The 13,122-nt window shown below is 45.0% G+C and overlaps 1 protein-coding gene across 1 annotated transcript in view; it reads left to right on the top strand.

The window, feature by feature from the left end:
- Positions 1-3,026: 3,026 nt before the first annotated feature.
- The window catches only part of USP34 (ubiquitin specific peptidase 34), a 3,618,222-nt gene continuing 3,608,126 nt past the window's right edge, over positions 3,027-13,122 (top strand). Inside the window, exon 1 of the mRNA XM_069608012.1 lies at positions 3,027-3,265. Coding sequence (XP_069464113.1) covers positions 3,223-3,265 — 43 coding nt within the window. The 5' untranslated portion in view covers positions 3,027-3,222. The remainder of the gene's footprint in view (positions 3,266-13,122) is intronic.

The following is a 13,122-nucleotide window of genomic DNA, read 5'->3' on the forward strand; positions in this document are numbered from 1 at the left end:
AATGTCAATGTCCCAAGGCAAAACAAGAACTTGACCTGGGAGGGGAGCAGCGACATACGGTAATAAGCGTCCTGGAGGTCCAGGGACGCCAACCAATCCCCCTTCTGAACCAGAGGGAGAATGTTCTGCTGAGTCTCCATCTTGAACCTCTCCCTCCTCAAGAAACAGCTCAGGCACTTTAGATTGAGGATGAGGCAGAACTTCCCAGATGGTTTCGGAACCGGAGAAATCCTGGAGTAAAACCACCGACCCCATTGGGCCCGAGGGACTGGCACAATAGCATTCTTCAGTAACAACACTGACAGAGTGGTAGACTTCAATGACCGCTTGGGCTGTTTGCGAGGAAGAGACGTCCTGACCAAGAGGAGCTGTATCGGGAAGTCCACCCGATACCCATCCATGACTGTCCAAAGAGCCCAGCGGGCAGCACCATATAACCATAAGATGCTATGTATATATGTAGTATACCCTATCACATGATGTATATATGCAACGATCTATGTATCTTATTGTTGCACTCTCTCTTGTATCCTTTATTGATGTAACTGTGTATCTTATCTTTGATGTACTTCACTGTTTTACCTTTGCAACCTTCAGGTTTAGCACCCAGAAGCCCACAGGCTTGGCGCGCTCTATAAATAAACTAAACTAAACCACTGGGCCAAAACACTGGCCCAAAACACAAAATAGCCAGAGACGACCACCACCGTCGTCGTCCAGACCCCACCCCCTAACCCACAGCACTTCTGCACTGGGGCCGAAGGCCGGAAGCAATCCCCCACAAGGCCTACGAAAGGAACGGGTTGTGTATCCCGAAAAAGCAGGTCCCGACCTGCCAGACAACTTCTTGGCAGCCGAGGGAGGCTTTCGCCGCAACTTGTCTGCATGTTTGTCGGCACAGAAAACCTTGTGAATTTTGTCTTCCAATAAAGCACCAAAAGGTTTAGCCCCTTCAAAAGGAAATTTAAGAGCCGCCATCTTCTGTGAACCTTCAGACTTCCAATCCCGAAGATGAACATGCCTCCAAGACGAAATCCAGGCACCCATGGTCATGGCCGAGCCACTCACACCATCATAGGCCAGGTCCGACAACAACTCCACCTGACGCTGCATGTCAGAGAGAAGAGAAGCACTCAGAACCGTCCTTCACAGCCTGACACAGCTTCTTAAAACCCCCCAGTACAGTCTCTTCCATGTAGGAGCCATTGACATTAGCCCAAAGGGCCAGATGAGCCCCTCAGTGTACTTTCTTATGGCCCGAGTTGACCTTGCGATCCAACTGGTCCCGGACCGCCGCATCCTCAGCTGACATGGATGACCAGCCCACCAGACTGGTGAGAATATCATCCATCTCCACAGTCCGAGAGAAAGGTGTCCCCACCCGACAAAGGCTAAAGCTTCGTCATAAACTGCGGAATGACACTCTGTTTCGGGTCCTTTCAATCCCGAAGTATCTTCCTGTGAATGTCCGCAATAAGAGAACCCCATCCTGGCCGTATGTTTGTACTGTCTAATGGAGGGATCCAAACAGTCGCCCTGGGGCTCTGATAACCCAATACTGTCCCACACATGCGTCAAGACAGCGGCCACAGCTTCCCTGTCCAGGTACTTCCCCTCAGCATCCGCCTCTGAAGAAGACATCCGAAGAGGGGGCCTACGACTTGGAAGGAGAGGAGGAAGAGGAAGTAGAGACACACCTCGGCCTTCTCCCACTGTTTGCAAACAGCCAACTGCAGCAAATACTTAATAATGTTCTTTGGGATAAGGATAAATGTTCAGACACGTTCCCCTTAGCAGCATGCCTCCGCCGATACTGTTCAAGGGAGTCAGACGAAGAGGTTGCGGACTACAGGTGACAGTGATTTGCCAAATGCTTCCCCATAGTGTGAGCAGGTAAAACACACAGGATCCACCAGGGCCAGTAGTGAAACACAAAATGCAAATGTGCAGAAGCTCAAAAGCACAGCACAGGAAACCAAAGCCAATCACCCGCCCAGCGACTAGGGGGGTGACAACAAATCGCTGCTGTGATGCACTGTCTCCTGCAAGCTTCCACTCCCCCCCCCCCAAATCCCCAAAGGGGAAATCAGGAGCGTGCCCCACAGGAGGGGACTGAGGCCAACCGAGGGATCCTCCAGGGGGCCAGCAAAACCAGAACTCACGTGTCCCGCTCCCGAAAAAATCCTGGCCGGAGGGCAGGAAAAATTAAACCGGGTCTTGTGGGTAAGGGGGAGGTATTATGGAAGGAATTAAGATAAAGTGAAGAAGCATTCCTGGAGGAGAAAGTGGCCTCAGAAATAAGTACTGGGACGAGGAAGAGAGACGTGGGGGTAATGAGTGGTCCTCACCTCGGGCTTCATGTGACACATCTTGTCCACTACTCATTGACCAGTGCCCAGCATTACAAATCACAAAGCGGAGCTTGGAATGCAGCCTTTACATGTGATTGAGTCTCCATTGCAGCCCTGGTTATTGGCTAGAGAAATAGAAGCTGGGAGAAGAAAACAAGAAAAGCATAGAAGTCAAGCTTTTACTGTGGTTGGAGTCTGGATAGTACACTTTCCGATTTCTTATGCTATACCGAGAAGAAAACATGCTCCAATGTCATAAAAATGTTCCCTAATGCACTCTATGAAAAATGCTGGAAATGATCACATAGTTCTTCGGCGGTTGCTCAAATACATTTCATCCAACCAATTCTGCAGCCTAGTCCTGTGAACCCATTAGCCCCGCCCCCTCCACCTTTCAATGAGGAATTCGCAGAGCATTATCTCGATTACCAGTCTACAGTAACGCCCACAGCTGCCTGCAGCGAAGTCGTCTTGACCCGGTCAAACAAGCAATCTAGTCAGATCCGTACTCAGACGTTCTGGAGAAAAAATACCCCTTCGAGATCTGCTGACATAGAAACTCACTGTATACAGTACCTCCTCCCTTCGTCGCCGTGCGTGCTGACGTAGCATGTCCACAGAGGCGACAGGAGCGTGTGACCCCGAGGGCCATTTGTCGGTGGCAGTGCCGGGGATCGGCGGAAATAGCCGAGCGCACCCAAAGCCTCTCGTATCCAAAATGGCGGCGCTCGGAAGTACCGAGTGACCGGACGCCTGTGGGGGTGGGCCGGACTGTCAGTGCACCCTCCTCCTCCTCCTGTCCCTGTCACACACTCCTGTTTTGGGGCGGAAAGGCATCAGCTGGACAGGAGGGAAGGCGCTCAGGGCAAAGATGTGTGATAGCTGCGCCGACCTGGTGGAGGTGTTGAACGAGGGTGAGTGTGAGGCCCGGCGAAGTAGGATCGTTCCTATTTGTGTCTTGCTTTTTGCTTGCAGCGAGCTCCCAGTTCAAAACCTGAGATGTACCATTCGCCATCACTTTAGATGGAGCGCTTGCAGTGCAGTCGTTTTATACCACCCCCAGTCCCGCTGTGTGTGCTCCCAAGTTGTTCCAAGCCTCTTGAGTCTGTATAACCCCGTCACCTGCACATAACGTTTCACAGAGACCTTTCAGTCCTTACAGGCATCTGTTTCTCCTGCCGAGGCCTCGGGATCTGTCAGCTGTGCCTGACAGACGCCGAACGAATACCTCTGCTGTCAATGGCAGACCACTTGGCGTTTGGGGTCTGCAGCGGAGGAGGCATGCACCCAGAGAACGATGGAGGTCAGTGGCGGTGACCCCCATTTACTGTAAAGGTGTTGATTTCCTCTCACGAACTGTGTCCACTTGTGGCATCCCCTGGCTCCGGGAAGCCCTCTAGCCATAACCCCCTTAAAACGTTGTTTTCTGCAGAGCAAGTCTTTCTATCTCCATGACACGACCTGGCCCATCGCCTATGGCTTTCCCTATGACCTGCCTATTCCCAGGCCCCCCTCTTATCGGTGTGGGTGCTGGGAGCAAAGCTAGGCTGGACTTTTGTCCGGGCTAGCCCCAGGCTGCAGTTATTTACGTGAAATACTTTGCAGTCAGTGTACGATTGAATCGAAATCAATATTGCCTACAATGTGAAAGCTGTACAGTGCAACATCGACAATGGACGTTTTGCGGCAACACGAAGCCGATTAAATATTGCTATAACCATTATATTGTTTGCAATGTTTGTGGTTCTGTTTATTTTTTACTTGGTGACCCGGCCGTGCACGTTTGTTGTATGCGACTGTCGGCTCGTCCCTTTGCCTGTACAGGCGTGTTTTAAGTGAGAATGTTGCGTTGGGGACCATTATCATGCTGGCAAATAACTTTCTTTGGTCTCATTGAAATGTGGTTGAGTGGCAGCCCTCTTCTTCTTGCAAAAGAGGAGGTAAGTGGGACCACTTCTGTTCAGATAGTTTGAATAGATTATAAAGTTACTTAATTATGATCTTCAGAGTGGGGTGCAACCCACTAAACCACGTCACCGTGCTTGGCGTGTGTGAAACTAGTAGGGAAAAGAGACCGAGGCTCCATAGCCTTAGGTGTGGGCTGCACTTGTGGATCTATAATTTGTGTTGATGAAATAAAACAAATACGCCCTGCTGAAGGACTCTAAATCCGAAATGCATTGGCAGCTTTACTGCATCTGCTAATAAACCATTGACGCTAGTTGAACACATCATTCGGTGTTTATCATAATTTTTTGTATTAAACAAATCATTAACTAAAAGGAAGAACGACGAAAGATTGAATTACCAAATCTATACAGAACTGAACAAACCACGAGGGGTAGTCTGGGTGTGCAGCCCACACCGAAGGCTAGTGAGCCTAGATCTCTATTCGCTACGAGCCCTCTTCTTGTTGCCCTTGGGCAACAAGAAGATGGCTCGCCAAAAGAGGACTCGCCATAATAGGGCACTGTTTGTTATGATTTCTAGCGTGCCTGCTATAAGAGTCAGTTGAAGACTAGTGTGCGTACGGAAGTCTAGAAAATGGGTAGTCCTCCGAGGGACGATTCTAAACTGAGATTTGCATATGGCATGACCTATGTGGTGGCTGTTTGCAATTGAGCAATTGTTTATTCTAGTCGTCATTCTGAGCAAATTATGTGTTTCGTTGCACAGTAACTAAAATGCATTAGACTTAAACTTGGCATGTATAGCTTAAGCTTATGTTTCTCAATATCGCATTTCTGCTAGCTCGAAAGTATTACGGAAAGTAAATTTAAATAGAAAGTTTTTTATTTTTTATTTTATTGTATATGGTTTACAAGAAACCTTTACAAAATAGTGTATCTTTAACAGGTAGAAAAACATTCATTACATTTAAATTTCAATTTATACAAACAAGCGTTAAAACATAGATCCAATTTCCAGTTAAAATTTCCAGAAAATAAGGGACAAATTTAAATTTTAAAAGGTACAGTGCAGAGTATCCTGCAGCAATAAAAGATATACCAACAATAAAATTTAAAATTTACAAAATTCTAACAAAGAAAATAAACCTACAGAGAATAAGAGAAATTTCATAGAGTCAAGCATAGTCATAACAGGTATAATCATTATCATAATCATAACAGCGGGGCGAATAAATCTAAAGCTTTGATAAATCCAGCCACAGCAAGTCCATCCTTAATGTTTGTAATAGTGAGACACTGAGACCAGATCAAATCTGCCACCCCCATTTGCCCCATTGCATTAAAACGACCTAGATATTTGTCCCTTAGAGCTGTCAGAGCAGTGCAGTCTAAAAAGAGATGCCGAGCAGTTTCAATCACCCCCAAAGTTTTGCAGAAGCGGCAGCTAGGATCTAAATCAGAGAACTCCTTCCTTTTGTGTAAGACTTCCCGAGTGGGGAGGAGATTCCATCTGAGTTTAATGAGAAGGGAGCGATAATATCTGTTGGGGAATTGGTTCAAAATAAAAGACAACAGGCCTCTTTTCTTATGATCAAATTGTAAATCTCTCAAAGAGGGGTACGAATGTAATTTTTCAATAGTATTACTCCAGTCATGACAAAAGAGACGCTTCTTGACCATATTCGGATTCTTTAGTAGGGTGTCCCTATCGGAGGAAATATCCAACAGGGTCTTGTCACAGAGATCACTAAAAGCATTGAGATATAAATTCTTGACTAAATGTCCCTGAGAAGAAATCATGTGGCCCACATCAGCATAGAGAGTGTCAGGTTTTGGAGAAAGCAAGGCTGAGAAAAGTGATAGAATCCTCCAGAGAATCCTGGCTCGAAATGAGACTAACCCTAATTCATACCTGATAGCTGCTATTGGAATGGAATTTGGCAGTTTTAAGATTTTCCTCCAATAGATACCCTCGAGAGAATCCCAGAAAGTCAAAAGTGCCGTGAAGTGGAATTCCATTCCATACAGAAGTTTTGGAGTAACCTTACCCTTAAAAAAGTCTACTACAGGCTTAAGGGAGAACATACCATATTTATTGTCTAGTTTGAGGGATTGGGAGATGAGAGGGAGCAGTTTGTTTCTGAGGAATCGTCTAAGTTCGATCGCCGAGGGTCTAGCCAAAATCAAATAGCCAAGATAGATGATTTTATTTGCTCTAATTATATTTTCACATCCTATTTTCCATACTTTGTTGTTCCCCTTTTTTCCCTTTGAAAAGACCATAGTACGGGTTTTGCTCGGGTTAATCTTAAGGCCATTGAGACTACCATATTCTTCAAATTTGCATATGAGCCTCTGCAGGCCCACTTTAGTTTTATCAAAAAGAAGAAAGTCGTCGGCATAAGCCAACCATGAGAGCCTCAGATCCCCTAATTTAGCACTCATCATGCCTGCATTTCTCAGGAAGTCGTCAACATCAGCCATATAAAGGATAAAGAGACAGGGAGCTAACGAGCAACCTTGTCTCACCCCAATACGTGTCCTAATCCTTCTAGAGAGGGTTCCTGCCAAGTCGAGCCTGATGTGAACCCCTGAATTTTCATACATGGCCATGATAAGAGATAGAAGCCCTGCCGGAATGCCCCATTTGGTTAGTTTTTCCCATAGTCTTGACCTGATAACCAGGTCAAAAGCGTTTGACAGGTCAATAGATGCGACATAGAGAGGACCATCAAATTTACCCCAGGAAGAGGTCTGTAGGGCACTGAGAATAAGACCATTGAGATTAGTTGAGTGGCCTGCCCTAAAGCCTGTTTGGTGTTTGGGGAGAATATTATTTTCCCTGATCCAAACATTAAGGTCCGAGAGCAACAGAGAGGCAAAAAGCTTACAATCCGCATCAATAAGCGAGATAGGTCTATAATTTTTGACCTCGTTACGCAGGCCTCTTTTGAAAATTGGAACAATGTGAGCTGTTTGCCAACTAGTGGGTACCTTCTTGGAATTGACAACATCTTCAAAGAGCAGAGAGAGGAGGTTAGCCCAGAGAGCTGGCTCAGCTTTGAATGTGTTGTTAGTAAGGCCGTTAGGCCCAGGAGCCCTGGATTTCTTCGCTTTGGAGATGAGTCCTAGTATTGTCTCGGAGTCAGTCGGAGGCTTCCATAAGTCCTTAGAGCGATCGTTCCCCAGGAGACAGGAAACTGATCTCTCATCCCCAATGTCAAAGAGTTTAGTGTAGTGCTCAACCCATTGAACCTCAGGGATGGGATTTAGCTGGTCGGTGACCGCCGCATTATCTAAGCTAGATACTGTAACCCAAAATGCCCTTAGGTCTCGTTTTATAAGCACTGCAAGCATATGATCTGCATCATTTTGTAGCATAGAAGCTTTTCTGGACTTACAATAGTTTTTATATTTTTGGCGGATGGTTTTAATTTTAATGATTTTATCGGCCCATTTCATATCTAGGGATTGTACATCTCTAATGAGTTTCTTAGTGAGACTCTTTACATTAGCCAATTCTTGGTCAAATCTATGAAGGTGAGAGATTTTAGAAACACCTTTCCTAAGCTGACCGTGAATACTGCGCTGTAGAGCCACGAGAAAGCTATCGAAATGGACTGTATTGAAAACTGCCAATTTCCAATAGAAAGAGGTATGGTTAAAAGAAGAGATCAGTTTACGATTCAATAGGCTGATATTAAGAGGAGACCAACGAACCCCTGTCCCTTGTCCCACAGTTTGGAGATGGGTAGGTCCCCCCACGGACAGAGACTTAGTAGGAAGGAAACAGAGAAATGAGACCCGGAGAATACCATGGTCACTCCATGAGTTGAAAGAGACCTCGACATTAGACGAACAAGGAATGAGAGAGTGATCTACAAACACGTAGTCTAAGGTAGATATTGATGAGGATCTATGCCATGTGGGTCGAGATAAATTGGTAGCGTCGTAATAACCATTAAGACAAGTAAGACCCACTGAATCCATGGCGAAGTTCCAACAACGACCACGTGCGAATTTCATACCTAGGCGGGAGTCGTCCTCCAACGCTAGTCCCAAGTCGTCATATTTGGATTCGGAAGAAATAGAACAATCCGAATTAAGATCACCTGCCAGGATCAGTTTACCCCTGGGATGCACAGATCTCCAGGAAAGAAGCATGTCCGTTAGCTTTTGCAAAAACGGCTCGAGAGGAGAAATTCCCTTGTGCCAATATACATTTACCAAAAGTAGAATAACCGTATGATCAAGGGAGAACACCTCCAGGGCCTGGATACCAAAAGGCGTATCCAAAAGCATCTTAGTCCTATAACCCAAAGAAGTTCTTAATCCAATGAGAAGACCCCCCGATGGCCTACCTCCCCGGCTGGGTCTAGCATTTTGAGAAAAAATATTAAACCCGTCTAGAATGGGAGTTGAGAGCATCCAGGTTTCTTGAAGAAAGAAACAGTGTGAAGCCCTGATCAGAGTAACAGTGTCTAAGTTAGCAAAGAGGTGAGAGTTACCTCTAGAATTCCAGGAGAGAAACCCAAAGCTATTCACAGAAAGAGCATCTGGAGGTAGTTCTGGATTAGTCAGGAGGTACTCATTTCCACAGACCTGCAGTGACCTGTGTCCAATTGCGAAAGCGTCCATTTGATTTGGGCATAAATTGCCTCCCGTGGGGTTGTGGGGCTCTATCCGGATAATATACCATAGTAAGATTATCCCTATATTTTGCATCCCCTCCATTGTTACTGGAGAGCTGAGTAGATTTCAGTAAATTTGCTTCAAAGCCAAGTTGCTTTAGCCCTTCCTTATGTCCCTTGATTAAATCCAAAACCACTCTTGATTTAAGAATGATATTACTTACATCTACCCGGTCATGAATGGGGAAGATAATGCTATCCAAGTCATAGCTAGAGATGAGTGAGAGCGAGGGAAGTTGATGGAAGATCTTTAAAATATTACCACGGTTTAGGCAGATTGGCATATCTTGGCCCCAGAGGCTGGTAAGTTGTATAATATCACGAGGAGCTTTTAGTTCTGACATGTTAGGAAGGGAGTCAGAGATCTTTTTAGTAAACTGAGCTAAAGAATCAACCGCCAAGTCGGGACCCCTAGCCCCTCTTAGTATAGTCCTATTTTGAATAACATTTGGGCCTGCAGGGAATCTTTCACAGAAATTAAGAGAAGTATTGTAGCCAACAGAATCGAGCCCAAAGGGGGCACCTTCACGGTCCATAGTCGGGGCGGCAATAGGCAGACTAGGAAAAACTGAATTAGAAGGGAGAGGGGCAGAAAAACCCCTCTCTGCTAGGGCTCCCAAATCATCTTCCCTTGTTATAAGCTCAGTATTCACTGGGAGACCCTAAATAGAAAGTTGTTTCTCAAAAGAAAATACTGCGCTATTGAGAGTAATTCTATAATGCTGATATTGATTTACCTTGTCTCCTTTTGGCACTTGGAACTCTTACTTTTCTTCGGGGAATTGGTTAGGTTGAAGTAGGACTATAATAGGTCTTTGAAACAAAGCTGTAGGAAATCTATTTTTTTGCAAATGTATACTATGTTATTGTTTGTCAAATATCAGACTTCTGTCATTTTTATGGCACCCAGGCGCTTAGTGACCTGCTAAAGAATTTGCTGGGGTTGGAATTAGTTGATGCTGAAGTGTGGATACATGCAGATCGGCAGAAACTGAGGTGTGTGTGTGTATAAATGCATGCATAACGGGTAACTATGTATTGCGGTCCAATAATGGGATTTGAGTGACATTGTAAGTCTCGAGGATGAATAGTTTGTGTCAACTAAACTATAGACAGCCTTTATGGACCATAATATGCGTTACACTTATGGTTTTAACACATATAGACAAAAGAATAATACTGCAAATTAACTGTCAACTTACAGCCTTTGAACATATGTTAGCGTAAATAACATGTTTAATATAGAGAAGAAAAAACTTTCTTTACTTAGAATTTCCTAATAAGCCTATGTGTAGGCAAGACTACAAAGGGAAACCAATAATGGTACATAATGGATGTCCTCTCACTTCCTTACTCTCAATACCGACAAAACTGAAGTCCTTTTCTTTCCCGCATGCACTCTCCTTCTCCTCCCCTCTCATTCTCTCCCCCCCCCAACCTCTCCTTCTCTCCCCATGCGCACAACTTTGGTCTTTCTTGACCCCACCTCTCACTTTCTCACCATATTTCTCTTACTGCTAGATCTTGCCACTTTCACCTCTACAAAATCCGTAAAATTTGCTCCTTCCTAACCTTTCACACCACCAAACTCTTAATCTCCTCACTCATCTTCTCTAGACTATTCTACTGCTCTACTCTGTTCTTTGGACTCCCCTCTTCTCACCTCTCTCCTCTCAAGTCTATCTACAACTCTGCCACCCGCTCCCTCTGCCCTCTCTCTCCCCATGTCTCCATCTCCTATTCTTTCTCTTCTCTAGGCTAGCTCCCATTTCACTCCCAGCTCAAATTCAATTTCCTCTGTCTCGTATTCAAATCCCTCCATGGTCTTGATTCCCCCCCATCCCCCCATCTCTCCTCTCCTCACTTTCTACACCCCTGCCCGTTCTTTCCTACTCTCCTCTCCACCTCCACCCTGTGCCCTTTCTCGCTTCTGCTCTTTTCAACTCCTTGCACCGTTCCACTGGAACCGCCTCCCTCTTTCCATCCGCTCTACTTCCTCCTTTACTTACTTTCGTACCTCCCTAAAATCCTATCTCTTTCACTCACCTCCTTAAAGCCCTTTGCTTTCTCCTACTTCTTTTAATATTCTCCCCAACCCCTCCTTTTCCTTTCTTACTTCCTTCCTCCTTTCTCTCCACTCTCTCCTTCCTAATGTCCTGTACGTTTCTCACCCTCCTCTATTCCTTCCTTCTCCTTATTCTATCCTTCCCCCCACCTTCTCCTTATTCTATCCTTTCCCCCCCACCCTTTATCTCTACTCTCTCCTTGACCCCTCCCTCCTCTGCTTCCCCTTCCATAATGTAAATTGTTTTTGTACTGCTTTCTGTTTTAATTCAATTGCTATGTAATGCTTGCTGTATATTGTTGGTTCCTCTTGTAAAGCGTTTTGGATTAAAACGCTAAATACATTTAATAAAATACAAATACATAAAACAAAGACATGGCACAGAAGGGAATTCACTTAAGAAGGTCTACCACATAAGTACATCACACCCTGACTCGCCTAGTGTTGTTGCTTTTATCTATGCCAAGGGACGAGATCCACACACATCCCCCCTCCCCCTCTCTTATTACCCCTCCTAAAATCCTTCGAGGGAAGAACCCTTAGTTCATTGCCCTCCAATGCCATAATTTGTTTTGTTTGTAATGCGCCAAAAAGCCTGCAGGTACAGGGGCGCAGCAACATTTACACAATAGGAATAAACATCAATAAATGGGACTAACTTAAATTCCTAAGCAGAATTTTGGAAAGAGAGCTAGTTATTTGAAGAGCAGGGTTTTCAAGGATTTCCTGAAAACTCTTAAATTGGCTTCTGCTCTCAATGCAATAGGTAATGAGTTCCAGAAGTTAGCTGCTTTTACTGGGAAAGATCTTCAAAGGCTGTTTGCATGCCTGTGACTCAGGCAGGTGATCTGCATTATGTTTGAGGAACGCAATACTCTGAGTGATACTGAGGCATTCATGATTTAAGATAAGCAGGAGCAGATCCATAGACGGATCTGTGAACCAAAGTTCCTGCTTTAGTTAATACACACCTGGATCGGAAGCTTATGTAGGTCTCATCTGTGATTTGAGATTCTCATCTTATTTTGTAGATGATGTGCGCTGTCGTTTTGCAAGACTTGACATTTGTTCAGGTTGAGGCTCCAGTCAATAAAGAATTACAATAATCGAGTCTTGATATGATGGTAGCTCGAGCAATGATTGCGCTGTTGTATTCCATAATATAAGGGCGGGTGCTCTTGAGAAGACGAAGATAGTAACTTCAATTCTTGCTCAGCTGGTTGACATATGCATCTGAGTTTAAAGAAGCCTCCAGCTGGATACCAAGGGTTTTTACCTTATTTTGCAGAGGGATGATGTTAGTTCTGATTGGGAAGCTGGTAAAGTCAGAACTCGGTTTTGCCCGGGCTTGTTTTGAGCCAAAGATGAAGTTTTATTGCTGTTGAGACAGAGCCAATATGATGACATCCAGGATTCGATGTGGTTGTAGATGTTAGATTTGACTGCAGAATCTAAGATATAGTTGCCAGACGTTTCTATGACTAGCTGGGTGTCATCTGCATAGTTTGTAAAAAAAAAAAAAAAATACACCCAGTTTGTCCATAAGTGAGCATAAAGGCCTGCTATATAAATTAAACAGAATGGGCGACAGGCTTGCCCCTTGAGGGACTCCACACCAGATCAGAGCTGTTGGGGAGCAAGCTGGACCCCACTGGATCCTAGATTCGCGGTCAGATAGAAAAGAGTGGAATCAATTGACAGTCCCCTCAAAACATTGACCCAGGAGGCGTAGGGAATGAAGGAAAAGGTTGTGGTCCACCAAGTCGAAGGCAGCTGACAAAACCAGTAGGACCAGTAACCCCACTTTTTCCTTCTCAATTAATTTCAGCATATGTGATTGGAGATCCATTAATGCAGTCTCTGTGCTGTAACAGGGCCGAAAGCCTGATTGCTTTTAACAAATTGATAGAGCACCCCCACACCCCTTCTCAGACACCCATTCGGAAGGGGAGCACCCACACACACCCTCTCAGGCACCCATTTGGAAGGGGAAACCTTATTGAGTGTGTGGTTTATCTTTCCATAACAGTCCCCTATTCTTTCAAAAAGCAGGTAATTTGTTATGGGACGCATACTATTTTTTTGCTCCACTGTATAGACCATAC

The sequence above is a fragment of the Ambystoma mexicanum genome, chromosome 4q (genome assembly GCF_040938575.1).
Source record: "Ambystoma mexicanum isolate Mex_15411 chromosome 4q, UKY_AmexF1_1, whole genome shotgun sequence".
Lineage (NCBI taxonomy): Eukaryota > Metazoa > Chordata > Amphibia > Caudata > Ambystomatidae > Ambystoma > Ambystoma mexicanum.